The sequence below is a fragment of the Somniosus microcephalus genome, chromosome 3 (assembly GCF_052327205.1).
Source record: "Somniosus microcephalus isolate GS21.2 chromosome 3, FLI_Smic_1.0, whole genome shotgun sequence".
NCBI lineage: Eukaryota > Metazoa > Chordata > Chondrichthyes > Squaliformes > Somniosidae > Somniosus > Somniosus microcephalus.
In genome coordinates this window covers 283,587,101-283,610,567 of record NC_140989.1, presented here as the reverse complement: position 1 = coordinate 283,610,567, position 23,467 = coordinate 283,587,101, and the positions used below count along the sequence as shown (strand labels likewise).

The following is a 23,467-nucleotide window of genomic DNA, read 5'->3' as shown; positions in this document are numbered from 1 at the left end:
TGGGCAGTTTTGTGCTTTGGACCCACACTCACTAGGAACTGAATCAAGACGGACTGAACTCACTTCACATAGGACCCTTGCCATTGACAGAAAGCAGAGCCCTTCATCCATTAGTCTAGAAGAGAATTTAAACCCACATGAATTTGCAGTGTAGTAGTGCCAAGTCCCCATCAATACAAGTCTAATGCCGGTTACAATAATAAAATTCTACAACAAGTATTTCCCATAGCACAACAAATGACAAAATAGCTACTGTCACTTAAATTAGCAGAAAATGCCACAGGTTAATCAAATTTGGGGGTCAGCTTTAAAAATTTACCTAGAATCTTTTGTCACTCTGAAATACAATTATCAAGAAAAACTGCAAATGCTGGAAATATACAGCCACAACTGAAAGAACAACAGGACAATGTTCTGGGGGTGAAGGATCAAACACCAATAAAGGTTGATCTGTTTCTCTTCCAGATGTTAATCTACCATTTTGTGCCGTATCACATTGGTCCTTCAATACGCAGTGCTGCTCATTCTCCACCTATATATGTGAATAATACAATAGATTACCACTACATAGGTTTTAGCATTGCTGACACGTTGATCTTGCCATCATGTCTAAAATGAAAAAATAAGACTGCTCATATACATTGCACGAAGTTCATAAAGGCTTGTCCTCAAATTGATGCATATTGGTTTGTGTGATACATTGCTATTAGACTTTAAGAACACATGCACTGAACATACCTTTCTTTGGCCTGAGAAGGTGAGGAAGGAAGCTTTTGATCGCCACTGGTTCTGCAAACACCAATGGAGTTAGCAGCTGTGGCACCAGACGAGAGGCCATGAGATCTTCAGGTAAGGCCTGAACTCGATCCAACAGGAACCTGTGTGAAACAACAGAGCATCAACACCACTCTCCACATGCTCAAACTCTACAGGGGGGGGGAGGGGAGGTTGGTTGGGAAAAATGTTCTGCAAAGTATATTTCACTGGGAAGACTGAGTGCAGCGTGAAATCTAGCAAAGTCTGATGGAATGAAAATCCCCTCTGGCTGTAAGGATCTTATATATGAGATGAGTTTGGGCAGTCTCAATCCAGTTCCTTGTTGGGCACAGCACAAAACTTCCCCCATATACTGCATAAATTGCTACTAATTTGGAAATCTCACCCAGAGGCCACAGAATGGAAAATGTCGCATTGGTGCGGCACAATTTGCATTCCCTGTTTGGTGCAGGAAACATGTCAACATCTCTCTATAGTGTTAAGTTGTAGTGATAGAGTGAACCTTCAAGTCACCCAAATCATATACAGACTGCTGAGTAAATTTCTATGTGGGAGGCAATGTTGAGGATGTAAGTAATGATGCACCGCCCACTTATTATTTCATTAAAGTACTTCAGTTATAAAAACAGAAAATGCTGGAAATACTCAGCAGCTCTCCACAGATGCTGGCTGATCTGCTGAGTATTTCCAGCATTTTGTATTTTTATTTCAGATTTCCAGCATCTGCAGTATTTTGCTTTTGTAAAGTATTTTAGTTGTTCCTTACAGAATTGCTTTGCTGATTAAACCTGTGGTTATTTCATAGCAAACACTTGGTTTAATGGACTCCGAAAACACATGGATTTGCTTACAGATGATAAGTTTTTTTTTTAAAACACCGGAATTCAAGCAGCAATTAAAAAAAATTATAAAATCAGAAAGCTAAGGACCGTCTGGGGCATCAAAATTTGCATCAGAATAACAAAAGGAACAATGATTCTCCAATGTCATGAACAACCCCACAAGGCAAATGGGTGCATGCTAGACAATATCCTCAAAAAAAATCAAAACAGAATGATTGAGGCACCTTTAGCACTCATGATCTTTACTAGGATGATGAACTCCATTCAGTCTGTATTTGAACATAGGAGGGAAATGCACAATATGCTCTCCAAGAGAAATTCCTAGCGAAATTCAGGTTTATTTCAGATCTTTAGTCTTTAAAATCAAATAAACTTCCCCTTGGGTAATGGACACTTATTTCACCTGTGTTGCAGTTTTGATAATCACCGCAAGACATCATGTGATCTTTAGGTGTTAGTTTTTAAATCCCAACTATTACACGGAGAATGTTTATATCCACCTTCTATCAATTATGAAGTTTCCGATAGTGAATTCACTATTTGGAAAATAGTAGTTGCTGAACTGACACAAATTAACTTTCAAAAATTACCAAATATATACTATCATAGAATAATTACAGCACAGAAGGAGGCTATTCAGTCCGTCAAGCCCGTGCCGGCTCTCTGCAAGAGCACTTCAGCTAGTTCCACTCCCACCCTTTCCCCTGTCCTGCAAATTTTTTTCTCTCAGGTACTTATCCAATTCCCTTTTGAAAGCCACAATTGAATCTGCCTCCACCACCCTTTCAGGCAGTGAATTCCAGATCATAACCACTCGCTGCGTAAAAAAGTTTTTCCTCATGTTGCCTTTGGTTCTTCTGCCAATCACCTTAAATCTGTGTCCTCTGGTTCTCGACCCTTCCGCCAATGGGAACAGTTTCACTCTGTCTAGACCCCTCATGATTTTGAACACCTCTATCAAATTTCCTCTCAACCTTCTCCGCTCGAAGGAGAACAACCCCAGCTTCTCCAGTCTATCCACATAACTGAAGTCCCTCATCCCTGGAACCATTCTTGTAAATCTTTTCTGCACCCTCTCGAAGGCCTTCACATCCTTTCTAAAGTGCGATGCCCAGAATTGGACACAATACTCCAGTTGAGGCCGAACCAGTGTTTTATAAACCTTTCTTGCTTTTGTACTCTATGCCTCTATTAATGAAGCCCAGGATCCTGTATGCTTTTTTAACTGCTTGCTCAACCTGCCCTGCCACCTTCAACGATTTGTGCACATATACCCCCAGGTCTCTCTGTTCATGCACCCTCTTTAGAATTGTACCTTTTAGAATGATACAAGAGTGGGTTGTAATTGACGGTTATCTCCCCTGGAGGCAGAGTGACTAAATACTGACTGTTGTGGTACTAAGTCCATGAAAGTCCAGGTTTGATCTTCAGTCTATGTGGAGTCAGCTGGAGTTGCTGCATATGTGCTACAATTGGCTTCAGAATCGCTCGCGAGAGATTTAACCCGAATGTCAGTCAGGGTTCCTACTCCTAACTGTTGTCTAGTGTAGATGTCAGGTGTGCATAGAAATGGGCTTTGACGTGATGCCCCTTCTACAGTATATAACAAAATCTGCCCTTCAGTTGCTCAACATATTTATCTGTAATTTTTAGGATCTGATCATTTTTTGTAGCTGTTGGACAATATCAGATTTTTATTTTTTGAAATAGTAGTCAGTGACAGAAATAGAATACCCACTTGAAAAACTCATTCTTTTCTTCCTCTGTTTTTAGTGTCAAGCTTTTTAAAAAATTGACAACTTCCAAGAACTCGTTCCTGCTGGTTTAAAGAGAGACAGCATTTATTAGCCGACTGCTACAACCACAAACACCAAGTATCAACTATCTAAATGTTTCAGTCTATAAAATGGACTTGAACAGGGCATTTTTTTCTCATCTACAATCATTACCACTGTGAAGCTACCCAAGGTGCATAAACCCTGGGCCTGTCTGATTCAGCAAAATAACAACATATCACACATAAAACTGAAAATATTCCAGGGGACCGGAGCAGACTTCATTCTAGCATTTTACAAAAACAAGTCAAAGCAGGTGTGGGTTCATTTGAAAGATATCCTAAATACATGGCTTACAATGTTGGTAGACCAATTCACAAGTGTATTCTGGAGATATTCAGCATACAGCAAACACACACAGCCACAGGTGAGTCCACTGATGTCAGTTTAAAGTTTCCTCCTTTAATGGAGATGAATTTAAGTGGCAAATTCACCACTGCACTACACTACTCTGCATGCAAACATTTCAAGAAAATCACTTACCACTTCAAGGTGATGGGAATCAGAAATCCAAACACTCATAAGCAGTGTGAATATGCTAACTGTACACTGAATACGTTTGCCACATATACGTGTCTAATAGTTTAGACAAGAATGGACCAATGACGTCTCTGAAATATTATATGTAACATCTTCACCGTGCTGTTCTATATACACTGAACAAAATGGCAGTGTGTTTTCTGTGATGCTATGGTACCTATGGACTTTATTAATCTTTTTAAAAGTTTGTGAAAAGTATTGTAGACATTATAGTGCTGTTTATTTTGTTCATTTCTAAATATGGCAGCCAAAAATGCACTGTCTAGATCATAATTGAAGTAATCACATTTTACTATTTTACAACCAATGTACTTCAGTGGGATTTCATTGCACAAAGTTGATGCATTTGTGCTTATTTTCTCTCTAGTTTCTTTGCCACACTGAAGATTGGCCTTTGCACTGGTAGGTTGAAGATTTGGCAACATCACTAGCCAATCAGGTACACAAAATACCTGATTCACAGGTGCATATATTCTTATTCATTTAGATCTCATAAGGCACATTAGCATAAATTATTTTCTAATTACTTACTATTTCACATGGTCAAACAAATTATTTGCAGTTAAAGGGCATTGTGCAATAATGCTAACCTTTAATTCATGTCCCTCATACTGCACTGATCTTTACTAGGTTGGTGCTTCCAAAGATGTCTCCACTTACCTGAAAAACTCATGCGATAACAAACTCTGCAAAGATGGCCGTTTCATAGGGTCTGGATTTAGGAGGGCAGCTTTTAAGGTTTCTTGGAAACTTGACAGCAAATGTTCTGCAACTAGAGGACAAATACATTAACCTTCAACCTCCACTCACTACAACAACTTAACATACAGACATGCCTCTGCACTCTAATGCACAGAAGTCAGTGTGAACAGCTTCCGAAAATCAAATAGCATTAGTGGATTGTCACAATGATTGTTTTACATTACCACTTATGTAGTAACATCCTTTCTGTAAGGCCACAATACTAAATGCTTTCTTTGTGCAACTCAGTTTTCTTATTCTTAAAGGCCAAGCACACACCGAGGTCAATAACGTTGATTTAAAGTAACATTAGAAAAAGTATTTGGATGCACCTTGGAGTGTATTTTGATATTGCATTAGAACAAAATATAAACTACAGCCATCTGACTCCATAAAATGTCAGTTTTTATGCCACTATCATCGTTAGTGTCCAGCCATCACAAATTATCTGCTCATCATCACATTGCTGTTTGTGGGACCTCGCTGTGCGCATATTGGCTGCCGCTTTTTCCTACATTACAACAGTGACTACATTTCAAAAGTCTTTTTCTTTCTTTGCCCAACTCTTATTGCTGTCCACACGACTGTACAGGAATATTTTTTCCTCTGAGTTATAGAATCATAGAATGATACAGCGCAGGAGGCTGCCATTCGGCCCATCGTGCCTGTGTTGACTCCTTGAAAGAGCTATCCAATTAGTCCCACTCCCCTGCTCTTTCCCCATATTACAGCAAATTTTTCCTTTTCAAGTATTTATCCAATACAAGTGTCCAGTGAAATTAAGAATTTTTAAGTTTTGCTTGAACTTTGGTCTTGCACTTTGTCCCTCCACTGCCAAAACCCTAATTTACACCTTCATCACCTCAAGAATGGAGTTATCTAATGTTCCCTTTCAACCTTCACTTTAATTAATCCAATACGCTGTAACCCAAGTTCTCCCTCACAAAGTCCTGCACTATTATTACCCGTGTCTTTGTCAAGTTCCAGAGGCTTCAACACAAGCATACGGACTTTCAAGGTCCTCATTCAAATTCTCCAATCTCTCTCCAGTCATGGTTCACCTTGTATAAAAAAAAGTGATCTTTTCCAACCCTCACCCAATGTTCCTTGGATTCTAGATTATTGCTTGACTCAGCAGTTTAGAACTTTCTCCCAATATCAATTTGCCTAACTACCCGTCTCCCTTCCTTCAAAAGGCTTTCTTTTGACTGTCCTGCCAGTTCCACCCTTTAACTTCTAGTCTCCCGATCAGTATCCTCTTCCTCCTTGTAAATTGGTCTGAAACATCTTTCTTTCTAAAGGGTATTACACGAATGCAGGTTATGATGTAATTAGACATTTGATTGAATCATGTGCTTGCAGCCCGCTGCCAGCCAGTGTCCTGTATATTCTGTATAATCTATTGCATTTTACGCTGCATTCCCAGTATTTATCCATGTTTGTCTACGTTAGGCACGGTGGATAATAATTTAATAAAAAGTTAAGTTTTATTAAACCGTATGGGAATTTGTAGAAATAAGCTAATGATTGAGCATTAGCTCTCAGAACATGTAACTTTAAAAAAAAAGTAAGTAAATTACACAAAGGTGACAAGAAAAACTAAATAATAGCAGTGAAACTAAAATAATTATTTGGAAAGAAGCCAATGCTTGTATTGACCAGTTAGAGTGTGTTTCGCTGGTAGTTAGTTGGCAGTCATCAGCTACATTAATTGTACATTATGTGTATGGTCACTGAAACATGCAGCATGAAAACCCTTACCCACATCATTTAGCAATGGAAGGAGATTCTCAACCATCATCCCAAATGAGTAAGCATCTCGAGCATGTCCGTGCATATCGGGAAGAATCTGAAAACCTGCAGACTAAATTGGACAAGTTAAGTTTGCAACAGGTTTTATTGTTTTTTTAAGTACATAGTACTCCCCTAAAGCTATATCCTATCCCCAGCCTCGGAGTGAGACTGAAGTCAGGCCGATGCTTGTGACAGCACTCAAGTACTTCACAGGGCAATATTCAAGAACGGCACACATTGCCTCCCTGACAGCCTAGCAACTCACTCTGGGGAAATTCCAGGCACCAAACAGCTGCAACAAATTCTATGCATTTATCTTGTGATGCAGCAGGCAACAACCCGACTTCTTTTGAGTTTTGACGAAGGGGCCACACCCAAAATGTTAATTTTTCAGATTTCCAGTTTTTTTTTGTTAAAAGGTCAATGCGCTGGTCAAAAGACTAGTAAGATCAGTAAATCACAGATGTTAAAACTCAATACAGGCATTGATGTCCATTTCATTATCTCTCGCCCACACCCCAGCCCGGTACCCATACTTTTTCTTTCAACCCTGTTTTCTTGGTGACCTGTATTAGCGCCAGCTTTCTCTCCATTCCATCATCTAGTTTCATTCAGTCTTTTTCCTGAATCTTCCAGTTTCACTGCCTTTGAAACTGTACTCCCATGCCTAATCACACACAGCTTTATTTGTCCTCAGGTTTCCCAGGACCCCTCTTGGGGAACACAAATATAGTATTGGGACTTATCTGGTTGAGTGTTATTTTATTTGTCAGTAATGAAGTGCAATGTCCAGTGTTATTTAGGTCAGTAATGAAGTGCAATGTCCAGTGTTATTTATTTATGTCAGCAATGAAGTGCAATGTCCAGTGTTATACTGAACACACGGATCAGGAAGATCCCAGGTTCGATTTTTTATTTCTGCCGGATGTATCCAGGAAGCCAGGTTTCCTGCCATCAATTGCCATGCGGTGATATTTTGCTAGAAAGTGTGCGTGTGTGAAACAATGGAGTTTGGTTTTGACTGTTGTCACCTTCAATCAAACTGTCTGCTGACACTTACCATCTAGGCTCATCTATTAGGGATCACTACTTGGGTGAGGTACCGAAGAGGGCTGGTGGTACTGTGAAACTGTATCCCAGCATAAGCCTTCAGGCGAGAGAAGGAAAGAGGAATAAATGGGAAGGGGGTGTGGAAAGAGTTTTTCTTTTCTCTTCTGCCAATCGTCTTTTCAGAAAAGTACAAACTTAAAAATGAGTTAGACTGAGCGTGTGGTGCCAACACCGATTTGTTCTTTACCCTTGTAAATTGTGCATGCCAGAGCGGAGCAGAATTGTTCAATTATTAAGGAACAGTAAATGCTAGCAACACAAAAATCAATATATCTAATAAAATCACAGTTGTTGGCTAGAATGTCATAATGTCTCAGAAACTGTACTGCAGTTCCATCCGCCATTCCTCACCCTGTTACAAAAAAGGACAAAAAAAGTCTTAAGTTTAAAAAATTGAAAACACTGCTTGTATTCTATAATTAAGGACGCACCTGCTCCTCAGGAGCAATGCCACTCAAATCTCTCAATGACTTGATGCTGGACAGGAACTGCAAGAGGAAACAGCACATATATTAAAAATGTTTTTAAAACCAACATAGAACTTTCAAGAACTGTGCAAATCAGCTTTTATTCTGCAATTTAATATTGGCCAAATGGAACTTATACAAAAAAGAGGACCAATATACAATCATCTCACCTCAGGTAATGCTTGAGAGAACTGACACATGGTCTCCATTCCTCCCAGCTTCCAGTGACCATCCTCGCTCACAAACACAGATGAAATGCATATGTTATTGTGGCTCAGTTTTCCCTGTGACATGAGAGACCAAACAACGTGCTTTAGAACATTTCAACTATGGCTAAAAAACAAATTGACTGCAATGTACTTCTATGCAAGGAACTCTGCTTTTTGTAAAAGGATTCCACTGATTAAACAGCAAGACCACGCCATAAATGATGCAATTCTGACCTTCACTGTTCTGTGCACCCCCCCCCCCACCCCCAGCTTACAGGATTGCTGCTTTTGACCAAGTTTAAAGCTAGACCTGGGTAGGGAGGTGAAGGAGTCATGGTTAGAGCTCTGATGTTTGAGGTTTTCAATAAAACTCTGACAAAGCAAAAATCTTAACTAATAGTGCTTCCACATCAAAAGATGCAAGGATAGGTGAAAATAAAGAGGCATCTGGTTTACATTTTACAAGTGCTCCTAGATCCCTGATGGCTAAATAGATAAATGCAAGTTTCCAGACACTACTTTAAAAGCAAACTAGCTGGTGCAATACCAGACAAGTGGCAACCCGGAAAACTCTTCAGTACCACCCACATCATCAATCTTTTATCTTCAAATAACAGGACTCAGAAAACAGGTCAGTCATAATCAGAATAACATTACCAATAAATGAATGCTAGTAACGACTGGATAGCATTTGCATAAAATAGTATGGGGGAAACTAGTGTTCAGATATGAAAGCTTTCAAGTTCTACATTTACTTTAATTTGAGGTTCTAACAGTAAAAAATTTCCCAGTGAAGGCTTCCAATCCCATTATGTAACTTTTTACAGATCCACCTTGCTGTAAAGCTAAAAAAAAATTACTTGCTGCAGTAATTTCAAATAATGTAGGTAAATGGTCCATTTAGAGGGAGGTTTTTTCCCCTTTGTTACTTCACCCAAGTGTCTGTTCTTCATGAGTGAACCCAGAGAATGAGCGTTAGAAAAGCTATTCAGCAGCATCAGACTGAGCCCGATGCCGTTTTAATCCACATCTACACATGCACTTTACTGCAGTAGTCACTGGATAATGATCAGGAGCAGGAACTTTGGCTTTTTCCACTCTGGGACAATGAGACTAGCTGAAGCACCACCCGAGATCAGCTAATTCAACACACACTGGGGACGAACAGACCTTCTTGGTTTGTATACCCCAGTACCATCGTGTCACTCACATCCCGAGATCAAATAACAAAAAAATTAGAATATAGTTTTCACACAAACAAGACAATGATGCTTTATCTCGGTTAAATTCAGCACTCGCTTACCTCCAATCATTCTCATACTTACTCGGTCATGCAGGAAGATGAGTGCTTGGAGGATGTCAAAGATTCCTGCACAGATCTCATCTGCTGAGACATCTTCAAGGACCATCTGCAGAGGCTGCACGCGCTCAGTAACCAAGTGGATTCCATCAACTTCAACTGTGCTCGATAAGAACCTCAACAGACATGGGTGGCGTAAGGTTTTCAGATGCTGAAATATACAAATGGTACACGTTACATTTTTTAAAATCTCAAAAACGGTTCCTCTAGTTTAACAGTGAGATTAAAAAGGTAGCAAAAAATTATCACAGTATTATAGGTTGTTAGAGCCAATTTAAAGTGCAAATATAGGGTACAAATATAACACAGATACCAATTGAAGAGCAGTAAGTGCTTTAAGTGTCATAAAGCCAGCTTACGGTCGGTTCTGGTTTATCCATAGACAGAGCTCACTGGTTTCTGAATGCGGGTTAATTTTACTGCTAATAAAGAGGAAGTGGGGCAGTCAGCCCCTTTGCTAAGTTTAAAAATGAAGCTTAAAAAAGGTTTCCCTCACACAAGTCAAAGAATCCACAAGATACTTCCTCAAGGTCCTGACACTGCTTATCTAAATTATGATTCTGGCATCTCCGCAGCTGAGTTACACAATGCAGTTTGTATCAAGGCAAAACCAAAACCACTTCAAAACAACACAAAATTTGCAGTGTAACTGTGGTTGTGTAGTTAAATGAATCCATTTTTTTTTAAACCGTAATAATCGCCCAATCTGCACTGGCTTCTCGGAATGCCCAAAATGTGGGGAAAATTGGTCATGGACACAGCAATTTGCTACATATAGCACTAGAATCCTCCAATTAATGCAAAATAATGAAAAGTAAAACATCTTGGTATCACACAACACTGGGCTTCCAGTACACTTGTCCATGGAGTGATAGGGTTGGAGTTCATATTCACCATTCCAACTGAATTTTTCAATCTCAGGCCTTCCATTCCAGTGAGGCAATAGGTAGCGGCTTGGAGCTGGATTTTGTCAGCCCCGAGGAGGCGGGACAGCCGGTAAAGTTGTAGAAAGTGGGGGCGTATGGGAAAAGCTGTACCCAGCCCGCCTCCGTGCCCTTTTGCCAGGAGGCGGGAAGATGTCCTGCTTTGCGTCCCATCTCCTTGAGGCGGGAAAGGGATTAAATCCTTTTAACTGCCTGTTAACAGGTAGTTGACAGGCAGAAAAAAGGATTAGTGCCATTTTACCATTTCAGGCGAAGGCTTCCCGACCTTGGAGAACACCGCCGGGTTGGAGGAGTCGCGTCGGAGGGGCCTGAAAGTGAGATATAGAGGTGAGTGATGGGTGCAAGTGTGGAGTGGTAAGTATGTGAAGTGAGTGTTATAAAATGTTCACTTACCTTTGTTTCTGCCTACAGCCTTCAGCCGCGGTGGTTCCAGAGTCCCGACATCTTCGTTGTAGATTTCACAGACTGGCTGTTGGATCCTCCGAACCAACAGTCATCTGCTTTCTACAAAGTTGAAAGGTTTGATGAGTCCTGAACACAAGGACTCATCAAACTACACAGAATGTCAGTGTTTGACAGCTTCAGAGAGTGGTCAAACACTGACATTTCTTCTTTCAAGAAGTCTTGACAGATGGCACGTCAGACGTCGACATGCTCTGTCAATGACTTCCCCCTAATTGGCCTGCTGAGCCCGCTTAACAAGGTCAATCAGGGGAAAATCCCTCTGGTTGGCCAGAACATGGAGGAGACGGGACTGAGACCCAACAAACAGCAGTCCCGCCTCCAGCACGTCTCCATTCACAAAATCCAGCCCTTGGTGTTTCCAGGTGGCGGGGAAGAAAGAAAACTGAGGGCCAGTCATTACAGATCACGTCCACATACAATCCAATGGCTTAATATAGATCAGTGTTGACAGAAGCATAAGTGCAAGTTTTTAGTCGGTCTTGGCCAGAAAAATGTTGTTTGCTGTGAGGGGGGACGGCAATATGGAAACAAATTACCAAAAAGTAGAAAAAATATAAATGAACTTTGCAGCAGTATTTTTCTGATACTTTATCTTTGCAGCCAAGATAAGCCCTCCCTCCCCAAGTGTGGTGACAGGATGCTGACAGATGGGTAGAGGACACGAAGAAAAGAAAATGAAGGGAACATACCTCGCTAAGAATATGATCAGATTCAACAGTAAGCAACCATTCTGTATCAGCTCAATTATATTACACAACCGCTTCCATACGACTTGGCTCTCTTACTGCTGACTGCCCCATTTAAACTGTGAAGTTAGGATGCTCGACTCAGGGGAGGGTCTGTATGGGCCAACAGGGCAGACACTCAAAGCACTGGCAGCTTTGTTTACAGGGTTACCTCCGACAGTGCTATTGCTGTTGGGAGTCAATCCTATAAAATAAATGGATACAACAGCAACGACTCAGGGTGGAGGTTAACTCCCATCACACAACTCGTGTCATACAGTGGAAGATTTCAATGTATGTATAAGGGAAGGATTTAAAAAAAATGAAATGTTGTAACATGCTTGGTTAGAAAAATGGAAACTATTATTTATTACTGTTGAAGTGTCATCAGAAAAATAACATCTAGTCCAATTAACACCTATTCCAAATCATGGCTGCAAACCAATGCCCTACTATTGGCACAGCACACAAACCACATGCTGTACCACCAACTTACAGATAAAAAGGAACTGTGAACGCCTGAAACTGAAATAAAAACAGTAAATGCTGGAAATACACAGCAGGCCGTCAGCATTTGCAAGAAGAGGGGTTAACATTCCAGGTGGAGATCCTTGATCAAAACATCATTGTCCTGATAATTCTTGAAAACCTGCACCGAAACAACGCCATTAACTATGGATTTTTTGACGCAAGAGAGGGGAAATTAGGGACTTGTGCACATTTTTATGCCAGGTCAGAATGTCCTCAATCTTTTGCTGAATCTCAATTAACATGGCTCTACCCCCATGCAAAAAAAGAGGTGAGTTTCCTGCAATTATGCCAGTTCTGAACAGCAGGACCCAAAGTCATGTTTCTGGTGTTTCATGGTGACTTTTTAAGCAATTGTTTTTTTTTAATTTCTCGTTACCGAGACTTACATTGTATTTGCTAGATCTTTGATTGCATTTTTACGGCATCAGGACGAGTTACATTAAAAATTGTTAAGCTTCCACAATAGCATTTTCTTAAACATGCGTGTCTCATGTGTGTAAAGGATGGTTTGATGCTTCAACCTTTTAATTTTCATACATAAATGGGATATGGCGCAAGTTCCACACTATCCTTGGTTTACATTGATTTCCGTTTGTTTTAATGTTCTGCTAGTCTTTATGCTAATGAGCTTCTTGGAAAGTTTCAGTGTAAGTTGCCAATGGCAAAATCGGCATGTTTGAGGAAATATGTCTTTTCTCTTTTGTGATGCGAATGGACCTGTTGCGTAGGCCCAGCCTTTTTTTTTTTAAATTCCTACTTATAAATTTAGGAACCTGCATCACACCTGAAGAAAAAAAATTTGCAGGGCTACAGGGAAAGGACGGGGGAGTGGGACTAGCTGAAGTGCTCTTGCAGAGAGCCCCCACGGGCTCTACTGGCCAAATAGCCTCCTTCTGTGCTGTAACCATTCTATGATTCGTGACTACACAACCGCCTATTCACCAAATCATCTCCCAACTCCCAGTAGTATTATCAGTGCGGATACCGACTGAAACTTTTGTTACATTGAAAGTAATGTCCAAACTCTTGTGTGGGAGGTCAGATTATATGGTTAATGTCACCGTAACATTTTTATACGGAACAATGCGTCTGACAATCAACCAACTATCTACGTATTTTTTTATTAAAGGAGCTGGGATTTGAAAACAGGGAGTTTATTTGTGAACTGCTAAAATAATTAGATTGTAACCTAGGAGTAGCCAATAAACAAACACTCCAGTAATCCCCAAAGTGCAAACTGAATTATTAAAATCTTCTGACACATCCAGGCATGGAACTCTGTTGACAACCTATGGAAGCATTAGAGGCAGAAAAAGTACTTCTTGCTCAAGGGAAATGTGTTGCACACCTGCACTTGTGGTTTTCATTGGTAGGGCTTTAAAAACTGAGGCAAGCCCTATCCAGAATCTCAGCAGTTGAGGAAAGAATAGGTTAATACACAGGATCATTTACAACAACTACAATTTGTATTCATATAGCGCCTTTAACATAGTAAAATATCCCAAGGCGCCTCACGGGCACATTAACAAACTTTGACACCGAACCACATAAGGAGACATTAAGACAGATAACCAAAAGCTAGGTTTTAAGCAGAGTCTTAAAAGAGAAGAGAGGTAGAGATGTTTAGGGAGGGAATTCCAGCGCTTAGTGCCTCGGCAGCTGAAAGCACGACCGCCAATGGTGGAGTGTTGAAAATCGGGGATATGCAAGAGGCCATAATTGGAGGAACACAAAGATCTCGGAGGGTTGCAAGGCTGGAGGAGGATACAGGGATAGGGAGGGATTTGAAAACAAGGATGGGAATTTTTAAATTGAGATGTTACCAGACTGGGAGCCAATGTAGGTCAGCGAGCATAGGGTGATGGGTGAACAGGACTTGGTGCGAGTTAGGATACAGGCAGCAGTGGTTTGGATGAGCTCAAGTTCATATAGGGTGGAAGATGGGAGAGCAGTGGAATAGTCATGTCTACAGGTAACAAAGGCACAGATGAGGGTTTCAGCAGCAGATGAACTGAGGCAAGGGCAGAGCTGGGCCATGTTACAGTGGTGAAAGTAGGCAGTCTTGGTGATGAAGCAGATATGTGGTCAGAAGCTCATCTTGGCATCAAATAACACCAATGTTGTGAACAGTCTGGTTCAGCTTGAGACAGTGGCCAGGGAAAGGGATGGAGACAGTGGCCAGGGAAAGGGATGGAGACAGTGGCCAGGGAAAGGGATGGAGACAGTGGCCAGGGAAAGGGATGGAGACAGTGGCCAGGGAAAGGGATGGAGACAGTGGCCAGGGAAAGGGATGGAGACAGTGGCCAGGGAAAGGGATGGAGACAGTGGCCAGGGAAAGGGATGGAGACAGTGGCCAGGGAAAGGGATGGAGACAGTGGCCAGGGAAAGGGATGGAGACAGTGGCCAGGGAAAGGGATGGAGACAGTGGCCAGGGAACGGAGTTTTTGGCACAGACCAAATTCAGTCTTCCCAATATTTAGTTGGTGGAAATTCCTGCTCTACCAGTAGTGGATGTCAGACAAACAGTGTAACAAATCAGAATTTAAAAAAAATCCCAATATAAATAAATCAATCTGAATAGGATATAAAAGTTACTCTGCGGCCTCTTGGGATTCAAAGCATGTTGCAAAAAGATAAATGGCCTAAAAGTTATTCTAATTCCACAAATATTTGTTGTGACATTAATAAAAAAAAGGCATTTTTCCCTCACTTTTCAAGCAGACGAGAGAGCAACATACTTCACTAAATTTCATTAATGGACTGATTTTCAAAAGTAAAAGGAGCAATATGAATAATCGCCATTACATTAAAGAATTCAATGTGACAGAACACAATATTACATTTATGTTCGCATACTTGTTTTGCAAGTTCTATTTTTGTCTTTTGTTGCAACACGAGAGTTTAAATGCTAGGTTACATTATGGAAGAAATTACATCAATACTTTGACATTTTAAAATGGGTCTTGCATGATATTGAATATGTATATACATACACACATTTACCATAGCAATTCATTCTAATCTAGGCTGACACCCAAGTGCAGATGGGAATGCTGCACTGTCGAAGGTGCCATCTTTCGGATGAGACGTTAAACCCGCTCAGGTGGACATAAAAGACCCCATTGCACTATTCAAAGAGCAGGGGAGTTCTCCCCAGTGCCCTGGCTAATATTTATCCCTCAACCAACAGCACTAAAACAGATTGTCTCATTGCTGTTTGTGGGACCTTGCTGTGCACAAATTGTCTGCCACATTACAACAGTGACTACACTCCAAAAGTACTTCATTGGTTGTAAAGTGCTTTGAGGCGTCTGGAGGTCGTGAAAGGTGCTATTCAAATGCAAGTTCGTTCTTTCTTTAATGCAGCCAAGTATAACAGATTTCCTGCTCCGTTTAATTGTACAATGAAATCAAAACAGAAAATGCTGGAAATACAGGTCAGTCAGCATTTGTAAAGGGAAACGGCATCAGGTGCGTAACCATTCATCAGAACTGGCCCAAAACGTCAACCTGTCTTTTCTGTTTACAGATAATGACTGACCTGCTGTGTACTTCAGCAGTTTCTGTTTCTATTTCCAGATTTGCAGTTTCATAGTTTAGAAAATGTTTTCTATATGCTGGTTTCCTCTCCCTCATTTCAAACAGGAAGCTTAAAAAAGTAAAAATATTAACAATTCTACATATTTCAAATGTGAAACAACACAGTTATAAGTAACTATGCCTGCAGAGGATGAATAGATCACTCCAATTCAAAACAATACCAAGAAAAGTTCAAACAGATCAGGAATTGCTTTATATCCACAGTAACTAACTGATCCCAGAAAAAATACGTGGGGATCAAATGCTTTCAAAACTATCTACAGATACAGTTCAGTAACCGTGTAGAAGCTAGTCCAAAATGCATTGTACAGTATTAAAAATCTCATTCAGGTGACCCAGCATTTCCCACCATTGCATTCTAAATTTAACAACATCCTGTTGGACTGTTAGCACCAGCACACCACAGCCAAGTACCAAGACTTGTTTTTAATTTGATAATTGTCAAGTTCAAAACTACGGTGAGATCATTATAAGTAACTTGGTTCCAGATTAAGCCTAATTTGAACAGCTATCCCAATTTGTATGTTCTGAATGGCTTAGAGCTTCATCACAGTGCACAGGCAAATGCTTTATTATAAGAAAAGATCATAAAGAGTTTCTCTTAAAAATATTGTACTTTTGGTAAACTAGCAGAACACCAGACACCCAATCAGGTGAAGTCAAATCTTCGTTGACATGATCATTCAACTCAACCTATCCTTACTGAGCTAGTTTTGCAGTTTAAACAAGGCTATCTGGATACAGCACTGTATGGTTGCACATAATCTTTTTGTTTTCAATGTTATTTTGGTTGAGAAAGCAAACCGACAGAAGTGCTCCTGCCCTACAAATTTAGATTGCCACTTCACTAATAGTGTAGGCAGGCAGGTTACCTCACCCTGCTAGCAACTGGAATTGCAACACGAGAGAAGTCAGTTTGCAGTCTGTGAGTTTCAGTAAAGGATGTTGTGAAATTAACAAGTGCTACCTCCCAAGTGGAGGGGAGGGGTGTCAACACAAACGTGACCAAAATACTGTGAAGATCAGCGAGCAGAGAAAGTGACAGAGCTATCTGAAGTGGCAATGGGTGTAGTGGGGAAGAGAGAACAAAAGCTGATGAGGGGTCATGAGGAAGGATGGGGAACACAAAAGGACACATAATCAGTGAAGGTTGACAGTGTGCAGAGGGGTGACAAGAGCCAGCACATGACTTCAGAATTTAAAAATATGCAACTTTGACAAAGCCCCATTAACCCTCAGACTCCTCCCAGCCAGATAGGAGCTGGAAACAGCAGTGTGGACTTGATCCCTTTCCCAGGCCGCAGTGTGTGGATGATGTGGAGCGAAAGCCCCACTTCTCTTCTCTGCCTCGGGTAGGGTTCTGCCCCTAATTTAATAACCATCACAGTTAGCCGGGGAGTCTCCCGGAAGGACTTCGCTCAGTAAATTTCATACCTCCGGCTCGGTGATGCTGCCTCAGAGCGGGGACATGCTTAGGGATGATCGGAAATGGCACCAGCTGATGGAGAAACAGTTATGAGACTGGGGAATATGGGTCTGGGAGAGGAGGAGACTGGGCGTCAGAAGGGGAGAGGGAGACTGGGGAATAGGGGTCATGGATGGGGTGTCAAGGGGAGAGAGGGAGGCTGGGGTCAGCGGAGAGAGACTGGGACTGGTAGACGGGGATGGTAACAGAGAAGAGAGGGAGACTGGGTAACAGAGTGCTCTGGGGGAAGAGAGCGAGAATGGGGGTAAGGTATTTGGGGCTCGGGGAGAAGAGGGGAAACTGAGCATCATGGAGATTGGGAATCGGACAGGAGGAGAGGGGGGGACTGGGCTGGGGACTAGCATTTCCTGCAGAGCCAGGAGCAGCAGCAGCAATGTGCTGAGAGAGGAGCAGCCAGTAAAGGGGTGAGTGAAACCGGGAGACTATATTTTGGGTAAATACTGTAGTGAAAGATAGTTCCCATTGTTGGGCAAACAGGGAACAAGGACCACTGATTCTCACTGGAAGACTTGGGTGGAAGGCTGGAGGATTTTTTTTTACACTGCGGGCTATTAGAACATGGGATGCAACCCACAAGTAACTATTCAGGCAGAGACTACATCATTTAAAAGTGAATGGGATAATTATTTTAAAAGGTGCAATATAAAAGAAATCGGGGGGGGGCGGGGAAATAGGGTTACGGGGAGCGCGCCTGTAATGGTACATTATGCAATAATTAGTCACTCTAAAAAAAAAAATCAGTTATCAAGTCCGAGCCTTGAGAGTGGTTTACAAATGTTGGTGCTGAGCGAAGTTTAGGACGGTTCCCTGTGAGAAGTTTCCTAAATTAATCACCCCTTAACCTTCTAAATTCCAGGGAATACAACCCTAGTTTGTGTATGTCTCCTCGTAATTTAACCCTTAGAGTCCAGGTACCATTCTGGTAAATCTACGCTGCACTCCCTCCAAGCCCAGTATATCCTTCCTAAGGTGTGGTGCCCAGAACTGCTCACAGTACTCCAGGGGTGGTCTAACCAGGGCTTTTTATAGCTGGAGCATAACTTCTACTCCCTTGTATTCTAGTCCTCGAGATATAAAAATCAGCATTCCATTAGCCTTTTTGATTATTTTCTGTACCGGTCCATGACATTTTAATGATCTATGTACATGGTGTCCCCCCCCCCCCCCCCCAAGTCTCTTTGGACCTTCGCCCTATTTAGAAAATTCTGTTCTATCCTTTTTAGATCCAAAGTGGATAACCTCACATTTGCCTACACGGAAATCCATTTGCCAGTTTTGCCCATTCACTTAATCTATTAATATCTCTTTGTAATTTTATGCTTCCATCTACACTGATTTGGATATGTGGTTTTCTAGCCCGTCATCGAAGTCATTAATAAATACGATGAATAGTCGAGGCCCCAACACAGATCCTTGCGGAACACCACTAGTCACATCCTGCCATTTAGAGGACCTGCCCATTATCCCTACTCTCTGTCTCCTGCCACTCAGCCAATTTCCTAACCAGGTCAGTAATTTGCCCTCAATTCCATGAGCTTAAACTTTAGCTAACAGTCACTTATGAGGGACTATGTCAAATGCCTTCTGGAAGTGCATGTAAATGACATCCATAGACATTCCCCTATCCACTACTTTAGTCACCTCTTCAAAAAATTCAATCATGTTAGTCAGTCATGACCTACCCTTTACATATCCATGCTCTCTTTGATCAACTGAAAATTTTCAAGGTGTTCAGTCACTCTATACTTATAGACTCTTGTAAATTCCCCGACAACAGAGATTAAGCTAACTGGTCTATAATTATCTGGTTTCCCACTTTCACCTTTCTTAATAGCTGAGTGACACACGCAATTTTCCAATCTAAAAGATCAGTTCCCGAATCAAGAGAACTTTGGAAGATTTTTGAAAAAGGGTTAGACCCGAAACATTGACTCTATTTTCTCTCCATGGATGTTGCCTGGCCTGCTGAGTTTTTCCTGCATTTTCTGTTGTTATTTTGGAAGATTATAGTTAGGGCATCTGCAATATTCTCACCTACTTCTAGTAAAACCCTGGGATGGAAACCATCTGGTCCTAGGGATTTGTCCCTCTTTAGTGCCATTATTTTCTAAATTACTGTTATTTTGCTTAGGTTAATTTTAGTGAGTCCCTGTTTCAATATTAGTTTCCTTGTGATTTCCGGCACGCTATCCTCTTGCTCTACTGTAAATACTGACACAAAGTAAATTATTCAACATGTCCGCCATTTCCTTATTTTCATTTACAATGGTCCGGAATTTGTGGCCAGCGGCGAAGCGACGGCGCTCGCCGCTGACCTCAAAGAAAGCTGTCCACAAATATCTACCAATCTCTATGGTGTGAATTTCAGCTCTCCCAACATTAATTTCATGCTGGTGTCAAGTCTAGGGGCTCTCCAGTGTCTAGCAACACAGTGATATCATCAAGCTGGCTAAGCAGCCAATCACATTGAAGAATTCTCAGACACCAAACCAGGAAGCAAAATGCATGGATTTATAGAGAGCGAAATAAAGATTGGGACATACACACGGGATTAAGGTAGAAACTGAAAAATAAACTTAAAGAAAAATTAAAAAATTAAAAATTATTAAAAACCATGGGATTTTTAAAATTTGACATTCCACAAATGTAAATAAGTTTATCAGGACCAGAACAGTTGTTCGGCAGTAGTTATGATTCAGTATGCCATTAAAACCCAGCTACATCTCATTCAACAATGAATAATATTTCCAAGGTTTTTTTTTTTTAAAAGCAATATTACAGGGTAAAAACTTAGTTCTCATCAGTTCAGTGATTTCTCAAAGATTGCCAGCTCCGGGGAGTTCAACAGGGCAATCTATGGAGAAGCATAGAATCATTGACAGCAACTTCTGGATTTCCGTGTTTATGTGCGCATGTACTATCTCTTGAACTTCTTGTCAGTTTCAGAGGGGTAATGACGGCGAACGCTGACAGTTTTGCCGTCATTACCACCGCAAAATCTGGGCCATTATCACAATTATCAGTTTCCAAGGGACCCACATTTCTCCTGACCACCTTGTGCAGTGCAGGGGGAACTCTAGCTGCAATTTACTACTAGTTACAGGTAGGATATTGGGGCATTATACCTATTACTACCAGTTACATAGAGACTATATCAGTGAGGTACTGTATTACTGTTGGTTATGAGGGGAATCTAAACGTTACTAGTGCAATTTTAGCAAGTTACTACTAGTTATTGGTGGAATCAAAGTTCCTCCCACCTCTGGTTTTTCCACCCTCTGTTTACCTTGCTCGCAGGGAGCTCCTGACACTCGGAACTCCCAACAGCTGCTGGCGCCAAATCCCAGCGAAGAGTCAACAGGGACCCAACCTTTGCACGGTAAATGCAGTAACATTTGCGGGGGGGTGGGGCGCGCGCGCGCGTCTCCCTCCCCCTCCCCGCCGGACCACGCTCGGTCTCCTCCTTCGCTCCCCTCACCTTGGCTGCCTTGTTGACGGCCTCCTCGTTCCCCCGCGGATACACGAAGACGGATACCAGCTGCTCCTCATCCAGCGCCGCCCGGTACACACTGAGGCCGGCGGGCAAAGTCACCGGCGGCTCCTCCAGCCGGCAGCTCCTCGCCGCGCTGTTCTCCGCCCCCATGGCCGCCCGGGTCCGGGAGAGCGGGGCGGCCAAATTCACTCAAGCCCCGCACGGTCGCCTCCTGCCATCAAAAACAACCGACCCCAAGCATCCGGCTAACCCGGAAACGTACGGTGCTCCCCGTCGGCCAATCACAGCTCGACATGCGACGCAGGCGCAGTATGGCGAGCGCTGCTTCAGTCTGACCCAAACTTCCACACTCAGCACCCGGGAGTTTCACTTCCTTAGGTAACCAACTGAAGAGCCAAGGCCTAAAGTGATAGTTTCATCTCTCTCCCAAAGGACCAAGGTCCAAAACTGATGGTTTCTTGTCATCCTCACTCACCTTCTGGGACAGTTCGTTTATTCCCTCTTATTTTCTTAGTTATTGAGAAGGTGGAAAACCTGTGTGAATGTTCAAGGCCCAACTACCAAGGTTCAGGAGAACAGGAGAGAAGCCAAGATAAATCATTTATCGTAATTGGATGATGCAACGTTTAGGTGTAAAAGCCTCTAGTTAGTGGGTAAAAGGGAAGACTGTGGTATTCAATAGCTTTGAATGAGTTAAAATAGTGCAATAATCTTAACTTCAACCAATAAGGAGGTGAGCAAGAACAAGAACATTTAGGATGGTGCATTTGGAACTTAGAGGAAGAAAGTTAAAAAGATCAATTACCTTAGTGATGATGAAATAAAAACAAGACTGGAAGCTACAGAAGAAGACTGCCATCACTCAGGTTGCCAACTATCCAGGTTGTACATCTACAGTGTTTTGGGCCCAGTGCCCATTTGTCAGTATTTGGCAACAAAAGGCAGTGCTTCTTAGAGGTCACCTTGACAAAGTATGTTTGCATATCCACTCAGTCCTATGCATGTCACAGTGTTCCAGCGTTTTGCAGGACAGGTTGGAGTCATCTAAGAGTCAGAGAGAAAGAAATATAAGAACATAAGATATAGGAGCAGGAGTAGGCCATTCGGCCCTTCGAGCCTGCTCCGCCATTCAATAAGATCATGGCTGATCTTCTACCTTAACTTCACTTTCCTGCACTATCCCCATATCCCTTGATTCCTTTAATATCCAAAACTCTATTGATCTCTGTCTTGAATATACTCAACGACTGAGCCTCCATAGTCCTCTGGGGTAGAGAATTCCAAAGATTCACCACCCTTTGAGTGAAGAAATTGCTCCTCATCTCAGTCCTAAATGGCGGACCCCTTATTCTGAGACTGTGACTCCTGGTTCTAGACTCCCCAGCCAGGGGAAACATCCTCCCTATTATGTCCATGTATGATTGAGAAACGGACAGCAGGAGTTGAACAAAACAAGTCTTTACTGAAAGGAGTCAGTCGGGAAACTGAAACTACAGAGGCTTACTAGCGCCTTTTATACAGGGGTGGTTACTGCAGTCTGAGACCAGTTATTCTCTTAAAGGTACATACACAACAATTCCTCCCCTTTTAGATAAACAGTACGTAACATTCATTTAACAACTAAATGATAACTAATTACAATCACAATTGCGATTGCTAGATACATTGGTTAAGTTTAAGCAATTATAAGTTCAGTCTTTGAGGAGGCTTCCTGATTCTGTCTGGATAACGCCTCTTTGGGGTATCAGGTTCCTCTGGCAAGGTTGAGTCGGGATCAATGTCGTTGTTTGGTTCATCTGCTTCCAATATCACCGATTCTGCGGTAGCTGCAATTGGTACGTCGATTTCATTACCAGGTGTATCAGATCGTGGTGTGGAGTTGACATTTTTCAGTGACTCTAGAATCTGGTCAGCATGGCGTCTTAAAATGCTCTCTCCAACGTCCACGGTACACATGAGAGGTCCTTGCCGTGTACAGATCGTTCCTGGCTGCCATTTCTCAGTGCGGTAGTCCCGGGCCAAAACTAGTTGACCTATCTTAAAACTCCTGGTCGGCCTTTCATTCATATTCTGAAACTGCCTGTTCTCCACATCTCTTTGGACGTTTGGCTTAACCAAATCCAAGCGGCATCGTAGCCTTCGATTGAAGAACATCATGGCTGGAGTTTGGTTGGTAACCGCATGTGTAGCATTCCGGTAGGCAAACAAGAAGTTGTCCACCTTGTGTTGGGGTATATCTTCATTACACATTGCCTTGATAGTCTTCTTGAATGTTTGAACAAACCTCTCGGCCAATCCATTAGTGGCTGGATGATATGGGGCAGATGTGTAATGCTTAACACCATTGTTCTTTAAGAACCTCCGGAACTCTTCAGACACAAACTGTGGTCCATTGTCAGAGCAAATCTGTTCAGGCAGCCCATTCCTGGCGAATATGGTTCGTAAAACTGTGATAGTTTTTCCGTGGTGGTTGAGGACATTTTTATTACCTCTGGCCACTTTGAATGTGCATCCACCGCAATTAAAAACATCGAGTCCATGAAGGGAC

The 23,467-nt window shown here is 41.9% G+C and overlaps 1 protein-coding gene across 3 annotated transcripts in view; it reads right to left on the bottom strand.

Annotated features, from left to right (window-relative positions):
* scyl3 (SCY1-like, kinase-like 3) overlaps positions 1-21,192 on the bottom strand; it is a 30,741-nt gene extending 9,549 nt beyond the window's left edge. Inside the window, exons 1-8 of one of the 3 annotated variants that reach the window (XM_085982659.1) lie at positions 20,905-21,192; positions 9,641-9,826; positions 8,277-8,390; positions 8,071-8,127; positions 6,497-6,599; positions 4,655-4,766; positions 3,358-3,438; positions 739-878 (exon numbers count right to left, since the gene is read on the bottom strand). In XM_085982659.1, the coding sequence (XP_085838785.1) occupies positions 739-878; positions 3,358-3,438; positions 4,655-4,766; positions 6,497-6,599; positions 8,071-8,127; positions 8,277-8,390; positions 9,641-9,826; positions 20,905-21,069 (958 nt within the window). In that variant the 5' untranslated portion in view covers positions 21,070-21,192. The remainder of the gene's footprint in view (positions 1-738; positions 879-3,357; positions 3,439-4,654; positions 4,767-6,496; positions 6,600-8,070; positions 8,128-8,276; positions 8,391-9,640; positions 9,827-20,904) is intronic. The other 2 variants (XM_085982660.1, XM_085982661.1) reach the window with 2 other exon arrangements.
* Between the last annotated feature and the right edge of the window lie 2,275 nt (positions 21,193-23,467).